Source organism: Podarcis cretensis, assembly GCF_951804945.1.
Source record: "Podarcis cretensis genome assembly, chromosome: Z".
Classification (NCBI taxonomy): domain Eukaryota; kingdom Metazoa; phylum Chordata; class Lepidosauria; order Squamata; family Lacertidae; genus Podarcis; species Podarcis cretensis.
In genome coordinates, this window is record NC_137184.1 from 28,655,619 (window position 1) to 28,674,617 (window position 18,999).

An 18,999-nucleotide genomic window follows, 5' to 3' on the forward strand; every position below is an offset into this window, starting at 1 on the left:
AGGGAACTAAGTTCTCTCAGGAGGAGTGCTTGCCTTCAGACAAAGAGAGGCGAGTCACCTGTGGACCGGGGCTGCCCTAGGCCTCAGAGGAGATAAAGGCCAGTCAGCCTAGTCCCAGGTTGCGGGAGCAACATCATTGGAAACCTGTTCCTGTCAGCACCCTGACCTGCTCTCCCAGAGTTCCTGACCACGCCCGGCTCCTTACCTTGGACCCCGCATCAGCCTCGGACCATGCCGCACGGTAACCCCCCGGGACCAGCACAGTGCCAGTCCTTTCCACAGACAATCTCCGTGGGAGTGATCCAGTCCCTGGCTGGTAATGGGCTTCAGACACAAAGCGCATCGATGAGGCAGTCTTGAAGTACCAGCTCTCCTCAATTTCTAGTACAGTGGTACCTCGGGTTAAGTACTTAATTCGTTCCGGAGGTCCATTCTTAACCTGAAACTGTTCTTAACCTGAAGCACCACTTTAGCTAATGGGGCCTCCTGCTGCTGCTGCCGCGCTGCCAGAGCCCGATTTATGTTCTTATCCTGAAGCAAAGTTCTTAACCTGAAGCATTATTTCTGGGTTAGCGGAGTGTGTAACCTGAAGCGCATGTAACCTGAAGTGTATGTAACCCGAGGTACCACTCTAATAGATCATGGATGGGGAACCTTTTTCAGTCTGAGGACTGCATTCTCTTCTGGATAGCTTTTTTGGGGTGGGGGTAGGGCACTTGCCAGTGGTGGGCAGGACCAGAGGTAAAATAGGATGGTCAACTAAAGCAAATTTTACCTTTGCTGAGTAGTCTTGTTTCTAAACACGCACACACTGCATCTCCAAGGCGTTATGAGATGATAAGACATTCCAGGTAGGCAAATATACTGGTAAAGGTAAAGAGACCCCTGACCGTTAGGTCTAGTCATGGACAACTCTGGGGTTGCGGTGCTCATCTCAATTTACTGGCCGAGGGAACCAGCATACAGCTCCCAGGTCATGTAGCCAGCATGACCAAGCCGCTTCTGGAGAACCAGAGCAGTGCACAGAAACGTCATTTACCTTCCCGCCTGAGCGGTACCTATTTATCTACTTGCACTTCATGCTTTCAAACTGCTAGATTAGCAGGAGCAGGGATCGAGCAACGGCAGCTCACCCCGTCCTGGGGATTTGACCTTCTGATCTGCAAGCCCTAGGCTCTGTGGTTTAACCCACAGCGCCACCCACAAATATATTGGAGGAGGATGCAAAATAAGGCTAGTCAGAGGCTGTGGCCCAGGGTTAGGCAAAGTTTCTCAGAATCTCAGTTTCGACGGGCTAGCTGTAGTTGCCCATTGGTGAAAGCAATTATACATCACATACGACCTGAATCTCTCTCTCTCTCTCCTCTTTACTGTAACCCACAATAATTATGGCTTGAAAACAGGTGCAGGGGCGTCAGGATGTCCTGCTTCAAGCTGAGCCCTTTCTCGTAGAACTGGGAATCCTTTGAAAGAAAGAAAAACCATTGGTCCCCCCCTTTTTTTAAAATGCCGGCAGTTTTTTAAAAAAAGAAGAAGAAGAGAAGTGGGGTCTCTGATGAGAAGGGAAGCCTTAGACGGGAGTGAAATTAACCAGGCAGAAACTGACAGGCTAACTAACCAGGCGGATCGCTGGGCTTCCCCCTTCCCTGCGGTGGGGGGTCGGGTGTCCTAACGCCCACGGACTCTGTCTGCCGCCTCCCACGGGCACACAGCAAGGAGGAAGACCCATCAGGCAGCCGCACCTCAAACTGTGTGACGCGGAGTTGCCATGACCACTCTTTTACGCTACAACGGCTGAGCCAGGGGAGAGGCACGGGGCGCATTTCAGCACCGCCGTGGCCGCGGACAGCAGCCTCGGCGCCGAGTCTCCGCTCTTCTTTCCCCCCTCCCTCCCCTCCCGTTCCCTGATTTCGGGCTTCCCTCCCCCCCTTGGCTCCGAGGGGGACTGGCGGGAGGCGGAGCCCTTGTGGACTTATCTCTCCCCCTGGCGCCCTCACAAGCTCCAGCTGATCCATCCCCGAAGGGAAACGGAGGGAGGACAAGGGCTGTGAGGGGTGCGCCTTGCCATTCTCTCGCCTGCAGGCTTGAGGGACGCTGAGGGGGAGAGAGGGACCAGGATCTACCGCTTCCACGAGGCCAACTTGGTAAGTGCTTGACCGAGGCAAGGAAGCCGAGGCAAGGCAAAGGTCTACACGAAGGGGTTTCTTTTAAGGTAGCTCAGAGGCATATATTTCTGGAGTTGCCTCTGGCGCTCCAGGTTGTTCGTTGTGGTCGTTCGTTGTTGTCACCCGCATAAATGTGCGTGGCATTCAGAATAACACTAGAGCGTAAGGAACCTAGAAACTATACCCTCACATAGGGTCTTTTGGACGTAGTTCTGCATATAGTTCTATAGAGACGGAGGACAGCGCGTCCGTGCATTCGGTTGTTTTTGGGGCTTGGATGAACCTCCTTGAGGTTTAGCAGCCCAGCAATTGTTTGACTGAGCATATATCACTTTTGCCGACTGCTGTAAGACCTTTGGCCGCAGCCTATAAAAGTGTTGGGAGATGCTCAAGTTCCAGTGAGTCGCATTGTTTTCTAGCCGAGTTCCATTGGTTTTCCGTTGGTTGCAAGGAAGCGTGTGTTGGAAGTGTCTAACTTCTGTTGTTTTGTCCTCATCCCCCGAAAATGGAAAACTGAGGGATGCTGTCTTTGAACATGGGAATTTCATCCGTAGCATATAACATGGAAAAGGGAAGAGGGAAGGAGTTGAAGCCGTAGGTTGTGCAATTCTTTACTAAGTGTAAAGAATCCCTGGGTTCTGTGTAGTGTCTGAGATCCCCGGTATCTTTCGGACTTTCTAGAGCGTCCTTAGAAACTATCCGGGGTTGACTTTTTGGTTTAAAGAATAGGGGCTGATATATGCTAACTGGATGTTCTATGAAGTCTGCTTTTAAAAAAATGTTTTTATTGAAGTTTTTCTTGGGTAACGAAAGTACATACAGTGTCTCTGCTTTCAGTTGATAGAGTCCTTTCTGTGGATCGTTTACATTCAATGTTAGACACTAATGTTAGACAGTATGAGGTTCGGGGAGAAGAGAGGTTGGGGGGATAGAACGGGGAAGAGAGAGGGGGGGTAGTAAACATTCGTTATTTTACATAGTCTATGTGCAAGGTTTTTGTGTCAGCGTCATGTAGGTCGCCCCCCCCCCATTCATTTAAAGTCTGCTTTTGAGTAAAAATGTTCATAACTTTAGAAGGTCTCCAGACTACAGGACTTCCTAAATACTATTATAGATCCTTTGCAAGATGTGCATGTGGGCTAAAGAATCCTTGAGTCATGTATAAGTGCTATAAAAGACCATCTGAGCTACAGAGTTGTGCACATGTTGAAAGACTAGGCATGCTGTATAATCTTTAAGTGGTATATATAAGCACTCTTTCTCCCTCTTGCTCGCGTGCTTTGGATACTATAGGAGTTTTACATTTTCTGTGGGAACTCTCGATGCTACAGAAGATCTGCCCTTTGCATATTGATTTCATGAATTATGTTCTGAAGTTTTCTACATGGTTTTGGGAAAGCTATATTGTGTAGGTAAATGTCATTCTCTTAAAGAGTTATACAAAATCCCTGGACATGGCTTTGCATAAAAGGTTTCTGTCCATGTAGAGCCCCTGAGCTTTATATAAGACCCCAAATTAGGGTTGTCATGTGTCCTCTTTTTCCAGGACATGTCCTCTTTTTCAGGGGTACAATTTGAGACAAATTGCATTTATTGGCTTTGAATAGCTGTCATAGCATCCTCTTTTTGATCTTCAGAATATAGCAACCCTACCAAACTAACAACCATTATATTCTCCAGTCTTTCTGGATGCTGTACACTTCTTGAGCCTCATATATAGTCCCTTGGCAAATATATGTTCCCTTTTGCTAAATGGCTTCTAAAGCACTATACATTCTAAAAGTCCACGGACTACCTTTAGTTTAAAAGAAATCTGCATATTTGTAAGTATATAAAATGGTGACTGCTATGACATTATTCGTCCCTGGGACTAACTAGGAACCTGTTGAGTTTTGGATTATGAGACTTCTCAAGATACATTTGGATTCATCAATGGATTGTAGACTCATTTTATTGAACCTGCAAAACCCCTTTATATATGCAAAGTCAGATCATTAGTCCATTTAGTCCATGGTCATTTACTATTAGAGTGTCAGTATGGTGTAGTGGTTGGGACGCAGGTGGCGCTATGGGTTAAAGCCTCAACGCCTAGGGCTTGCCGATCGAAAGGTCGGCGGTTCGAATCCCTGCGGTGGGGTGCGCTTCCGCTGCTCGGTCCCAGCGCCTGCCAACCTAGCAGTTCGAAAGCACCTCCGGGTGCAAGTAGATAAATAGGGACCGCTTACCAGCGGGAAGGTAAACGGCGTTTCCGTGTGCGGCTCTGGCTCGCCAGAGCAGCGATGTCACGCTAGCCACGTGACCCGGAAGTGTCTCCGGACAGCGCTGGCCCCTGGCCTCTTAAGTGAGATGGGCGCACAACCCCAGAGTCTGTCAAGACTGGCCCGTACGGGCAGGGGTACCTTTACCTTTACCTTTTATGGTGTAGTGGTTAGACTGTTGGAGAAAGCCCTGGGAAATGGAGGTACAAATTCCCATTCAGCCACGAAGCTCACTGGGTGATGTTGAGCCTGTCACTGCCTCTCAGCCTAACCCAACTCACAGGGTTCTTCTGTGGATGAAATGAGGAGGGGGAGAACCAGGTATGCCACCTTTAGCTCCTTGGACAAAAAGATAGGATGTAAATGCAATCAATCAATCAATATACTCGGCAGAAGTTCTTCAATGTCTCTCAGGAAGATGTCTTTCCCAGCCCCTCTACTTCACTGAAATTGAGACTAGCACCTTGCAGATATTAAGCATGTGCATTTAGCACTGGTGCTTTTGGCCAAGTTAGTCTGCTAAGATCCCTGGGTCTCTTTAGAAAAGTATTTCCAAGCTCTGAATAGTTTCGGATGCTAGAGAGATCTGACCAACCCCTTTTCTGCCCTAGAATTTCACTTGTGTTACGTGATACTAGGAAGGCTACTGAATCCTTATATCATGGGGGGGGGGTGCATGCAAGTGTGTAAGCAGTGAAAAACAGGGGCATTTGCTTCTAGAGTTGACATAATTATTCAACCTTAGGTCTTCAGATGCTGTTGGTCTTCAACTCCCATCACCCCTGACCATCAATTAAGCTTGCTGGGGATGATAGGAGTTTTAGACCTTTGGGAATCCAAGGTTCAAGAGCACTTTCTATAGCATCCATTGCCACTATTGTCCTTTAAAGTAGGTGGCCCACCCTTACATTTATTTTCTCTGTAGTGGATGTCTGGGGGTGTGTGTGTGAAATAAATGGTTTTATGAGCAGAAGTCAAGGCAGTACATTTGCCTTTCACTTATTCAACTTGCACTGTAAACTCAGATTTCTAGCACTAATTCTTCAATAACTTCCTATCCACAGGGTCAACTTTCTCCTGCCACCCTCTCTCCCATTTTTCTTATTTTAGCCATCCCAATGTGCTTCTTTCAGTCCTTTCAAGTTTGTCGTGCCAATTCTCCCCATGGTGCTTTGATGACAATAAATTTTCATAAATGAATCATTGGTCAAAATGATTTGGTTCTCTGAGAAGCTGTTAGAAGCTGGAGAGAGATGTTGGAATAATTTCCCCTTACAGCCACAGGTGGGTTGAGGCTGTATAAACATTTGGCACTGAGGGGCAAACAAGCTAGAGTTTCCGCCTCTAAAATTATTCCATGTTCTTTATTTTTCCCTTCTTTTTATATGACTTGAATTGTCTTTATCTTGTCTCTGTGCCCCCAAAGCCTACAATGAATCAGCAAGCTGAAAAGAGCAGTCACTTTGATGAATTCATCTGCACTTCTGTTTCTTAACTGTTTATTATTTTACCATAGCAGGAGCTATGGTTCAAAACAGCAACATTGACTCTAAACAGCAGTATTTATTTTTGTTGTGTTTCCGAGCCAGTTAGAAAGCAAACACAGTTTAAACTGAACTCAGATGCAGAATTTGCTCTGAAGCTTCAGAAGGGGGCTCTGCTTTATAACTTGTGTCATAATGCAAAAGCAAGAAAGTACAGGACTTCTGAACACACAAACAGCGAGTGAATTGCCACATCCTAGCCAATGCAGACTGCAATTGCTTTTCTACCTGAAGCAACGGTATTAAAATGAAGTCCACTAATTTTCACCTCCATCTGACTCCACACTAGACCAGGGTAGAGAAATTCAGACCCAGGCCTCTCTGTATGACCCTTGATATATTTCTAGGTCCTGTCTGCTATCCACCCTCCCACCCAACCTCCTAACCTTGACTGAGTGTTTTTGTCTGGCTAGAATACATCCTAAAACTCTGATAACAACTTCTGCTTGCCCTGACAGAGGAAACTAGTCTATTGTACAAAGCAAAGATTCATCCCACTGACCACTTTTGTCTTTCACCCTGCCAGTCACTGCAAGTGGCCCCCAGAAGGTTGCCTTAGAAGGAATTGCAGTTCTTTAGTTGAAAAAGATTCCCCACTCTTGTGTTAGACTCTGAAATTCATGGTCTTGAACTTGAAGGTGGGCTATAAGTGAAAGTGGTGGGATCTGCAACAAAATGTTGTAATATGCCTGTGTTCCTGTTAGGGCTTCAGAGGTCCAGCAGTCATGCCTTTCCACCAAATACTGCCCACTCTACCAGCCAGCCAGCATCCCATGACCATGGTCACTGAGCTTTACTTCCTCCCCTTTGTCCCTGCTTCTGCACACTTTGGAGTTCACTGGCGTCTGCTGGTACCTCTCTGTTGTCTGTGGATGGTGCCTTTTTGACTACGTAAAAATATCCATATTCATTGAATGAGCTGGCTATTCATACATAGCAGGGGTAGGAAACCAAGTGTGGCTGGCTGGTGGGCTGGATCTTGACCTCCCTCAAACCCTGCAGGCCATTCTGGCAGGGAGATAAGGCCACCCACCTGTCAATCTGCTGAAATCACCAAGACATGAAGAGAAATATTTTCTTAGCCTGTGCAGAAAGCTTAGTCTCTATGAAAGCTATTTTTAAAAATTTGAAGGGCTGTGCATAGGCCCCCAGCCCACCCTGTGGCCCAAAAATATGCAGCCCCTAGATTTACCTTGTTCCTTCCCCAGGGGATACCCACCACAGATTCATACCTGAAGCAATGCAGAACTTTTAAGGGAGTCCACCAAAGCGGTTTGTCTCCCAGGTAGGGATGTTAAATAAAAGACAAGACCAGGGAGTATAAAATAAGGCACCCAGTAGTTCCCTAGTTTATTCTACTGCAGTAAGTCAGCACCCATAGAACAAGTTTGAATGGAACTGCCCCAAACAAAGAGACTTCATACATTGGCACAATATACATTTTCTATCACAGGGTTAAGTAAAGTTGCCATAAAGTTGTTGAGCTATTTTAAAGGAAATTCGGGGGGGGGGAGCCCACTTACAACACATGGGTTGACATATGTCCAGATTTAAGCGATTCTCACCCAGACACTGTTTCTGATGGCAAAATTTCGGCAATTTCCAGGAAATTCTGGATTTGTGGCTTTCTTAGAAACTCATGCAAGGATCCTTCTCTTTGTACAGGCACTTGGTTTTCTGGAACATATATATTGGGGTGATTCTGCTTTGTGAAACAAATTTAACAGGTGTTGGGGGTGTCTTTTGGTACCTTCTACCTAAGGGCGTGCAAATCCTGCCAGAGGAATTCTGCTTTGTAGTTTGATTTCTGAATCTTAAGCCAGCTGCTTCTGCAGAAAGCCCTGATTCCATTGATTTCACATCCTTCGCTCAACATGATCAGCTTCTTCTTGCTGACAGTTAATGACCCTGGATAGATTGACACAAGAAAGTTTTACACCTGTTTGCACTGCTTAGTGTTTTCTGGTCTTATTACAGCCACACATAAAGTTAGTTGTGCAAGCAATGTTGCCATCAGGGTAGGACTTCAGAACAGAATGAGCAGGGCAGCCCTTAAACACAGCAGGACCAGCTTTCTACATTTTCAAGTAACTGAAATAGAGCATATTGCCACCTAAAGGATACATCTCAATACAATTAAGTCTACAGTCCAAAGTCACCTAACTGCACCACTGTCTGCTGGTGTTGCTTCAAAGGCTGTTGCATTAGGAAAGAGGATAACTGCTAGAACTGAAAAATCACAATGCTGCTACTTTTTCCTATGGCTAGAATGGATTGAAATGTCACTGCTGACGTTATTACCATGCTGCTGAAAGACGAGGAGAGAATGATGGATGGGGCCAAAGTGAGGAGCTTTGCTTCAATATGCATTGCAAGCCTTTCCCACCTGTAGCATAAATAAGATTTGCTGAATGCCATTGCCAGTTGCTTCTGCGTGAAGGTGTGGCTCAGCTTTCTTAATGACCATGCTAAATCACTACAAAGCTTAAATGTGAAACTCCCATCTGCCAAGCAACAGTTAGGACTTATTCACAAGACCACGTCAGTAACAATGTGGCTGTTAATAATCACCATACACAGACATCCCCTTCAAGTGTTCCGATTGTTCCAGGACATCCCCAGAATTACAGAAGCCATCCCAGCTTCTGATTTGATCCTGGAATGTCCCATTTTGCTCCTCTAGTGTTGCCGCCACCAAGCTCAGGGAGGAGGATGAGCTGGCGCTAGCAGTTGACGCTGGCACTTGCAGTGCTGCTGCTCCCTCACGCAAGTCAGCTGATTCATGTGAGAGCATGGCACCAAAAGACACGTGCTCTGATCTTCATCAGAGGAATGTTGGAAGATGTGCCTGGAGGTTACAACAGAGGAAGCCATGACTGTTAGGATGGTATGATATGGCTTTAGATGTATAGTGCAGATGGGGCCAAGTTTAAGTCATTTGCCCAACATAACATTTAACACACATTTCAAGCGCATGGCTTCCCCCAAAGAATCCCGGGGGCTGTAGTTTACCCCCAAACACTTGTGTTTGACAAATCACTGATCTCACCTATGTCTTTGAAGGGCAATGTCATGAATGCAAGGTTAGAAACTTGTCCATAACTTAGTACAGCAGGTTGACTACTCAGGTTTCAAAAAGCCATGTTACTGTTTGTTCTTATCCCACAGCATTTCATTGGGAGGTTCACGTTTTCATCAGTGACAAGATGTGCATTTCATATTTTTGCCAAAGGATCCAGTGATTCATCACATTGACTCTTCGGCAGTGCATACTTGGCAAAAAATCCAGCTATCGTAAGTTTGAATCTGTTTATTTCTCAGTGGAGACTCTGCTAAGAAAGTTAAGCTCTTGCAATAGGAGGTAGAAAATATACAGTATACGGAAGCCCAACTGTAAGTTAGATAATAGTGTGAAAGCTTTCTGGGTTTCATCAGGAAGAAATGTTCAGGTATATTATTTCTACCCCAAGCTAATCCCACCTTCTTTCTGTCTTTTGGGGCAGAGGACACATCTGAACAAAGCTCATCAACCAACAGGTGTCTCAATAGGAGCTTGATAAATTTGACCCCCCCCCCCAGCTAGCAATACTGGAGGGGGGGGTGTATGTCAGGCTGGAAATACTACCTCTTACTTTTCAGAGCATGATCTGTGCAAAGTTAAAGGCCACCACAGATTTGGAGTGGGGAGAGCTGGAAATGGTGTGTGTTTATGGGTGTGTGCATATGCATGTGTACATGTGTGTGAGAGGGGGGCATATGTGGTGGGTGTATGTGGTCTGAAAGTATAGTGTGTGTATGCATACGCTGGTTACTCCCACTGCTAGAATATGGCCCTCAGAGAGGTGGGTGCCTAGCAATGTGCTCCCTGGGCTTAGAAACAATAGCCAGCCCTGTTCTACACAATGCACTCAAGCACAATAGCACTTTGTATTATATGAATGTCATTATTGGGTACTAGGAAGGTAGGTTGGGGAGAACATGGCCTCTGTTGTAGAGATCATTGAATGCTAAAAAATTGGCCTATTTTTATTTATTTAAAAAGAGCAGTTACCTAGTCCTCAAGAGCCCTTTTCTGATTATTGAAATATGGGACTACTCAACATAGAATCATAGAATCATAGAATTGAAGAGTTGGAAGGTACTCAAAGGATCACCTAGTACAACATCCCCACCCCACCCCCACTGTAATGCAGGAATCACAGCTGACATACGGCCATCCAACTTCTGCTTAAAAATCTCCAAGGAAGGAGAGTCCATCACCTTCTGAAGAGGTCTGTTCCACTGTTGAACAGCTCTTACCACCAGAAAGTTCTTCCTCACATTTACCTGGAATTGCCTTTCTTGTATTTTGAATTCATTGGTTTGGGTCCTACCCTCTGGAACATCAGAATGCAGACTAATAACATAAAGAAAAACACATAGAACAGGAGTGAGGACACACCTTTTGTCTCTACTCCTGATCTCTACGCATTGACCACTCCATTGTGCATAGAGCCTGAGGAAGTGGTAGGTGCAATTTGATGCTCTATAAGGTTCCCCATCATGGGGTGAACAGCTGCACTTTAATCTGCACATGTGTAGACTCCATTCAGAAATAAACAATATGTGGAAGTCAGGACAGGAATCAGAATAGCAAGGGCATTTCTGCTCTCCCTCCATGTCTACTATGTATTTTGGAAAGTTGTTTGCATTTGGACACCTCTTAAAATATTATAGCTAAATTTTTCATGGTGGTTCCTGAGCTCAAGGAGTAAATTTATATTTGGATAGAACTGGATGCCATTTTAAATCAAGATGGTGGGCTGAGCCTATCAAAGCACCAGTGATTTGAACCACTGATTTTGAAACTGAAGCACGCTTTTTATGTTGTTGTTCCTTATACTTCCCAAACAACAACAGATATGAGGCTGTTAGGAATAAATATTCCCAGATTTCAACTGTGTGAAAAAGGGTTCAGAATCAGATGGGAGGGGCCTCAGAAACAGTATGGACAAATTTTGTCCAGTGCTTAGCTATGTTTTTATGAGCAGTCATGTTTTGTAGATACTGATGTTTTAGTTTGGTTGGGTCTGGCCATCACCATGTAACTTGATGGCTTGGTGCTATTTGCTTCACATTTCTTCTGAAGTGGGTGGGAAGTGCTAGTTTACCCAGAAGTAAGTACTGCTGAGTTCAATGCAACTCTTAAATAAGGCTGCTTAATATACTAAACAAGGCTTAGTATTAATGTTCCCCATTAATATTGCTCAAAACCAGTTTGTGTGGAAGACGCTGTAATATTTAAGGCAACTTAAATGCATTTTTAAAGGCTACAAAAATACAGTTAAATAAAAAAAAAATGCACTGACTGGAGAAGTTATCTCATACCAGATCCATCCCACCAAGTACTGTCTATCCCGAGTAGCAGTGGCAATGCAAGTTCTCCAGGGACAGAGGTCTTTTCCATCACTCGCTGCATCATCAACTACCAAATCTACTAACCTGGAGAGGCCTGGGAACTCCTGCAGGTAAAATATGTGCTCTATCTAACACACAGGTATGGCCCTGGTTACAATTAGAATAGTATATAAAAATCCAGAAGACAGGAGAGTTAAAATACCATCAAAATATTTGCCAATGTAAACCAGCTTTAACCTGGTACCTAAACAATGCTAATGGTGGCGCCTGGTGAATGTATTTTGGGAGCAGCATTCCATAATCAAGGAACTGCAAGAGAGGGCCTTGCTCCTGGTAAATGTCCGTGTGATTCTAGCCACAGCTCAGGGGTACAGAATATATTTCAGCTAGAGGGCCACGGTCCCTTCTGGGCAACCTTCTGAGGGCCACATGCCAGTGGTGGGTGGGGAAAAGCAATTAATGTAATATTTTCCCCCTTATATGGTAGGCTAGCTTCTATACTTACTATCACACAACTCTCTCTATCTGCCACCAAGGAGCATTATCAGGGTTCAGGGACACATTCAAGCCAGGCAACAAACACTCAAGGAGGGCAGGGCGCGTGAAGGGTGTAGCCTGTGGAGAGGACCAGACAGAGAGCCCTAGAAGGCTGCATTTGGCCCTTGGGGCCCAAGGTTCTCCACCCTGCCATAGATGAAGTTATAACCAGGACTTGGATAGCTACCTAGTGGCCTTCTGTTCAGGCTAACAACCTGGCTAATGCTTGTTTCAGATGGTAGAGAATCAATATTGCGTATTTCCCCAAGACCATTGGCTTCCAAGCAGCTGACTCTTTTTCTCTCTTCTTCCTGCCCCCCATCAGGTAGGTTAGGGGCATATGGTTTTTGGTTACCATGAGTCTTGTAAGAGATATAGGACGATAATGGCATGGAAAGCTTGCAGCAGCAGTCCATGTACTACCATGAGATAAGAGAGTAAACAAACAACCGCAGTACGTATGTTGAAATTAGCTTAATGGAGCATGTCTTCAAAGCCCATGATTAAAAGAGATTGGCTCTAGCCTGCTTTCATTTCTTACACCCTGGCTCATGTGATGTGGTGAGGGCCAAGGGTCTTTTTGTGTGAAGTTTGGCGCATGGCAATGTATTCACATGCCCCACTTCTACCAGGTAAACTGCCAGGGAGCATTTGAGGCACCACATTAAGAGTGATGCAGGTAGAACCGATGGATGGTAGCCCTGTGGCATTGTCAATACTTAAATTTGTTAGGTCCATTATAGGATCATGTGTCCTGGCATGAATTAGATGCAGTAAACTCTGGTCCATGGGCAAATGTGGCCCTGCATCATGCAGAAAGTAGATTTGAATTCACCTCTCAACAGCTGATGGGTGGTGAGTTGAAATGTGCTAGATCAGCTGTGCATCTGAGTTCCCCAGGCAGAACTTGATTGTGCAACTGTATCCCTGCAGAAAACAGTACTGTTCAGTACTTTGCATGGGATTGGCAAAGCCCTTGCACTGTCATTTCCAAGTGCTTGAAAACTGCTGCACAAGGTACTTTGGAAGGCAGGAAGGGCAACTCACCTGCCAGTCACTGCCCACCATCAAAGCTGGCCTGTTGAGGTAGGATTGGAGATTCCCTGGCAAATCCTGAAATGTGTTTAATCATTTAGGAGCATTTGTATGCTACTTCAAGGCAGCTCACAATGCCCACTCTTCAGAAGCATCTCTTGATGCGATGCTTGAAGCTGCCTAGAATGACTCATATGAATCATAATGAGCCCAAATCTTTCTTGCAATCATAGACACAATTGCCTAAGAGTATTTGAGCACATCATGATTCATATGGTGCATTCCAGGTATCTTCAGTCACTACATCAAGAGGCATTTAACATATTCCAGAGGACTCTTCCAAATAGCAAAGTGGATGATTTTCTTAAATTTGTATTTATTTTATTTTTAATTGTTCAGACATATTGGGGATATTTTAGCTGGAGGATTCTGGAATTGTAATATTCTTAAATGACTAGGAAAGCTAGGGACAATGTGGTCCTAAATGTTCTTAAAAGGTAAAGGGACCCCTGACCATTAGGTCCAGTCGTGACCGACTCTGGGGTTGCGGCGCTCATCTCGCTTTATTGGCCAAGAGAGCCGGCGTACAGCTTCCAGGTCATGTGGCCAGCATGACTAAGCCACTTCTGGAGAACCAGAGCAGCGCACAGAACACCGTTTACCTTCCTGCCAGAGTGGTACCTATTTATCTACTTGCACTTTGACATGCTTTCGAACTGCCAGGTTGGCAGGAGCAGGGACCGAGCAACAGGAGCTCACGCCGTCGTGGGGATTCGAACCACCGACCTTCTGACTGGCAAGTCCTAGGCTCTGTGGTTTAACCTGCAGCTTACTCAGCAGTAAATCTTATTGAGCATAGGAACTTTATTTCTCAAATCCACTTCAGAGTGCAAGCTAATTTTTGTCTCTTGCATTGAACCTAGTGGAGGCTGGTTCATATAGACTGAATGAGGGATTACCCCACTAGCTCCAAAACACCCTCAGCCTACTGCATCTGCCTGCCTTCTTGCCCACTGGTTATCAGCCTATAGTCTAAGTGCTGCTGTTATAGAACATGGTAGAGAGGAGACTAGGCTATGTCATTGGCTCTGGCTCCTCCTACTGTTGAGCCCCCCTGCCTGAAGCCTACCACCAGCCCCAATGGCCATTAGTCACCACTGATTAGACTAGATGTTTCAAATTCACCTGAGCTTCTCTACATCTCTCCAAATTTAGGCTACACCCATAACATTTAGAATTACCGTATTTTTTGCTCTATAAGACTCACTTTTTCCCTCCTAAAAAGTAAGGGGAAATGTGTGTGCATCTTATGGAGTGAAGGCAGGCTGCATAGCTATCCCAGAAGCCAGAACAACAAGAGGGATCGCTGCGCAGTGAAAGCAGCAATCCCTCTTGCTGTTCTGGCTTCTGAGATTCAGAATAATTTTTTTCTTGTTTTCCTCCTCCAAAAACTAGGTGCGTCTTGTGGTCTGGTGCGTCTTATAGAGCAAAAAATACGGTATAAATATTGGTTTGTTAAAGAAAGTATCAGTGTGGGTTTCAGTAGGCAGGGAGAGAGAATACCCTTAATTTTTGTTGGCACAAAACCAATGTTTGCTAGAACTAGCCAGCTAGTTTGCCAGGTGCTTCTGCACTGTCTAACTTGCAAGGCAACATGAAGATTGCATCTCTGTAGGCCTAACACTTCATGCCATGCACCCATTATATTGGGTTTCCATGGCAGCAAAACACCTTTTCCAGGTGTCTCTCTCTATATGTCATCTCCACTCTTCCTCATCTCTGTTTTCTTGCTAGAGACGAGCCATTCTAAGGCACAACTTAATTTCAGAAACAAAATCTTGAACTAGGTGCCTAAGTTATTTAATTTAGAAAAAGAATATAAAGATGATAATGTGGGGCAGGGAGAAATAATTTTTCATGTGCAAGGATACCTATTTGATACAATTAGGGATACGTCCTAAGGGAGAGAAGGACAGCCAAATAGAGTCAGTTGATGTCTTCTGAGCTCTTCTGATCTTCCACCCATGGAGATGCTCTGAGTTCCTTATACAGTGGTACTTTGGGTTACATACGCTTCAGGTTATATACGCTTCAGGTTACAGACTCCACTAGCCCAGAAATATTGCTTCAGGTTAAGAACTTTGCTTCAGGATGAGAACAGAAATCATGCTCCGGCAGCGCCGTGGCAGCAGGAGGCCCCATTAGCTAAAATGGTGCTTCAGGTTAAGAACAGTTTCAGGTTAAGTATGGACCTCCGGAACGAATTAAGTACTTAACCCGAGGTACCACTGTAGTAGCAAGCACCTTTGAATCCACTTCACTCCACCTCCAAAGAGTAATTGCTGATTCACATCAGCCTGAAACAAGACTACTATGCAAGCTGCAAGGTATCTGAGCTTGGGTGTGCTATGAAATAACTGTAGGTTGTGTCCAATGCTAGTCCTACTCAGGATAGACACATTGAAATCAATGTTCATGGCTAATTTCAGTTGATTAATTTCAACAAGTCTATTGAAAATGAGAAGTTCAGTGGATCTACCCTGAGCAGAACTTAGTTGGTTATAACCCAATATCATTGTATCTTTGTGCAAGTTTGTCTCTTTCCCCCCCACCATACAGGGTATTGCTTCACTGCTCCACTACAAAGACATCTGAGTCAGACACAGTTCTGCAAGGCTTTAGATTGTATTGAGATGCCTCACCATAAACTCCTATTCCAAAAACACCACAAAAATAAATATAATTTTTATATATAAATATAAAAATAATTTTAAATTACTTGATAAATATGTGCTGTGAGGGAAGAAGGCTACCGCTCATTGGACGCTGGTCTTTTGGGGCAAATAGGGTACTGCTATATCAGTCTTAGTATGTCCTCTGCCTACCCCCACCTGCCTGCCTTCTTTCTTACAACAACTGAGGTGATAATCCCTTCGTGTCAGCTTGATCCTTCTGCAGCTCAGTGTTGCCCTTTGTAAAACTAAGCAGGGAAGAGGATGAGAACAAAACTAGAATTAGTGGGCTCCACCTGTCATTGGCTCTGGCTCTTGTCCATCTCTTGTTGGTCTCCCTTTCTTATGCCCTACCAGTCCCAACAGGAATCAAACACCACTGCCGTTACTCAGTGGTCGATCACATGCTTTGCATGCAGAGAGACCCGTGTTGGGTCCCAGACAGTTCCAGTTAATCAGATCAGCAGGTAGTGTCAGGAAATACTTACTTCTGCCTAAGGCACTAGAGAGTTGCTGCCCTTCAGAGTTGACACTACTGGACTGGATGGTCAAATAGTCTCACATAGTATTAGGCACCTTCCTACTCACCTAAAACTCCATTTTGGGTATCTACTGGTATGTACAAGATACTAGAAAAAGCCAAATTGTCATTACTGTTCATTGTCATCTCCCTCTCCACCCTGCTTCCCATTCCCCAATCAATAATCAGGTGTTCACAAAATATAAAGAAAGGCAAATTTATTTTCCACTTTGAGTAAGAGTGCTCTAAGCAACATTTATTTCTTATTCTTTGAGGGGAAACCAGGCCAATCTTTTTTTAAGAAATGAAATGAAATAAAAATATAGCACAGACAATTTATTGGACAAGAGCACAAAGATTACAGATCCACAATATCAAGATGATTCCTTGAATGTAAATAATCAATGCTATAGACATTACAGAACATTTGTTATTATTTTTAAATCTACTTGCATATTTGCCATATTTGGTTGTGTACTTAATTACTGTAATTTCCTCTAATTGTGCAGTACTGTAATTTCCCTTAATTACATTCATAGTGTGCATACTTAAAATCACAACACTGGGGCACTTAATTTTACAATAACCCATAATAAACCTCCAGGAAAACAATGCCTTCCCAATGTTGTGTTGGAAGCATTAGAAACCTGGCATTCTTTTGGATTTCCCCCCTTGATACACACACTTTTTGATGGCTGAGATAGATAGATAGATCTACCTACCTACCTATCTACTGTAGCAAAAAATAATAATACAAGCTCCTAATACTAGCCATGATGGTTATGATGTATCTCCACTGTTGGTATGCCTGTCTATGCCCATTGCTGGGAATCACAAGTGGGCAGTGTGCTGCTGCATTAAGATCTTGCTTTTGAGCTTCCCATAGGTTTGATTGGCCACTGTGAGGATGGGTTGCTGTACTAGGTGAACCATTGGTCTGATCCAGGAGGGCTCTTGTTATGTTTCCCGCCACACAACCATTGTATTTATGAGTGAAGAGTAGGATTTTGTCCACTGTTGGTACCTCTGTGAACTGCACGTTCAGTGATAGCTTTAACAAGGACAGCCTTAACACACACATAGTGAGCAGTAATTTTGGGGTCAAGGTTTATGGCCATAAGGCATGATTCTATCGCCCCTCTTCCAATGTAACTACTGAATACATGAATGAAGGAACCCCTCTCTAGCCAATTAGATTGGGTGTGTAGGACTTCCTTCCAAACCCGAGGTGGGGCAATCAATCAATTCCTGTGCTATTTGTCATGTCATTGAAGTGCTTGATCTGTCACTGCTTTTTAAGATGTCTCTGACTTCTTCCTTTGTGTTTTCCTCTTAGTTTACCAGCTGATTTCATGATGACTGAGGATTTAGATCCAAGATTCAGTTTTCTCACTTGGGATCAGATTAAAATACTGGATCAAGTGTTAAGTGAGGTGATCCCCATTCATGGCAGAGGGAATTTCCCGACGTTGGAGGTGAAGCCAAAATACATCATTTGTGCCGTCAAGGAGCAGCTGATCAAAAATCAGATCGCTGTCCAAGACATACGCCTGAATGGCTCCACAGCAAGCCACATCCTTTTAAAACAAAATGGTCCCAGCTACAAGGACCTGGATATCATTTTTTCTGCTGAGCTTCGAAATGAGCATCAATTTCAGGTTGTGAAGGAGTCTGTCCTTAATTGCATTTTAGACTTCTTACCAAAAGGTGTCAACAAAGAAAAGATCACAGCAAAGACAATGAAGGATGCCTATGTGCAGAAGATGGTGAAAGTGTCTACAGATTATGATCGCTGGAGTCTTATCTCCTTGACAAACAACAGTGGGAAGAATGTTGAGCTTAAATTTGTCAACTCTCTCCGACGGCAGTTTGAGTTCAGTGTTGATTCCTTTCAGATAATCCTCAATCCTGTGTTAGATGTCTATAGCAATGCGGATGGTGAGCTGTCAGAAGATTCTAATTTGTCCATCATTGCTGAAAGCATGTATGGAGACTTCGATGAGGCCATGGAGCACCTGAAGTACAAACTGATTGCCACAAAAAAACCCGAAGAGATCCGTGGTGGAGGCCTTTTGAAATATAGCAACCTTCTGGTTCGGGATTTTAAGCCAGTAAATGAGGCAGAAATTAAATCACTGGAACGTTACATGTGTTCTAGATTCTTCATTGATTTCCCTGATGTAACAGAGCAGCAGCGGAAGATTGAGTCATACTTGCGCAATCACTTCATTGGGGAAGGGAAGAGCAAGTACGACTACCTGATGACTCTGCGTGGGGTTGTGGACGAGAGCACGGTCTGCCTTATGGGACACGAGCGAAGGCAGACACTGAACATGATTACCATCTTGGCTCTCAAAGTGCTTGGAGAGCAGAATATCATTCCCAATGCAGCCAATGTAACATGCTACTATCAACCTGCTCCCTACATCAGCGACAGGAACTTCAGCAATTACTATATTGCTCCTAGACAGCCACCCATTATCTACCAGCCCTATTCCTTTCACATTCCCATGCAGAGTGGCATGGTGTAGCCAACCACAAAACCTCATTGCCTTACATCATTGACCAACCTTTCCCTAGCCCCCCATTCCCCTGAGGGCTCTTCAAAATAAAGCCCATGTTAAAGCAAATTTTCCTATCACTTTTGATTTTCAGGACATCTTTTTTTGGGGTGAGTCTGTGCATGTTTTCCAAACATTGGCCTGCTACTGAAATATTGTCCTACATATTGAATGAACTGTGTGCTGGAGTTCATGTGAGATTCTCAGCAAGTTTCCTAAAACAGTTTATGTGCACCCTCATGTTTCTCTC

The 18,999-nt window shown here is 44.5% G+C and overlaps 1 protein-coding gene across 4 annotated transcripts; it reads left to right on the forward strand.

Annotated features, from left to right (window-relative positions):
* Nucleotides 1-1,819: 1,819 nt before the first annotated feature.
* On the forward strand, nt 1,820-18,818 carry TENT5D (terminal nucleotidyltransferase 5D). Of its 4 annotated transcripts, XM_079962600.1 has the most exons (5): nt 1,820-2,144; nt 5,169-5,312; nt 9,136-9,261; nt 11,338-11,474; nt 17,525-18,818. In XM_079962600.1, exons 4-5 carry the CDS (start codon nt 11,380-11,382, stop codon nt 18,717-18,719), a joined length of 1,290 nt encoding a protein of 429 aa, XP_079818726.1. In that variant the 5' UTR covers nt 1,820-2,144; nt 5,169-5,312; nt 9,136-9,261; nt 11,338-11,379; the 3' UTR covers nt 18,720-18,818. The 4 variants fall into 4 exon arrangements, with proteins under 4 accessions (XP_079818726.1, XP_079818725.1, XP_079818727.1 ...); XM_079962599.1 differs by lacking the exon at nt 5,169-5,312; XM_079962601.1 differs by lacking the exons at nt 1,820-2,144; nt 5,169-5,312 and adding an exon at nt 5,684-5,707.
* Nucleotides 18,819-18,999: the final 181 nt, after the last annotated feature.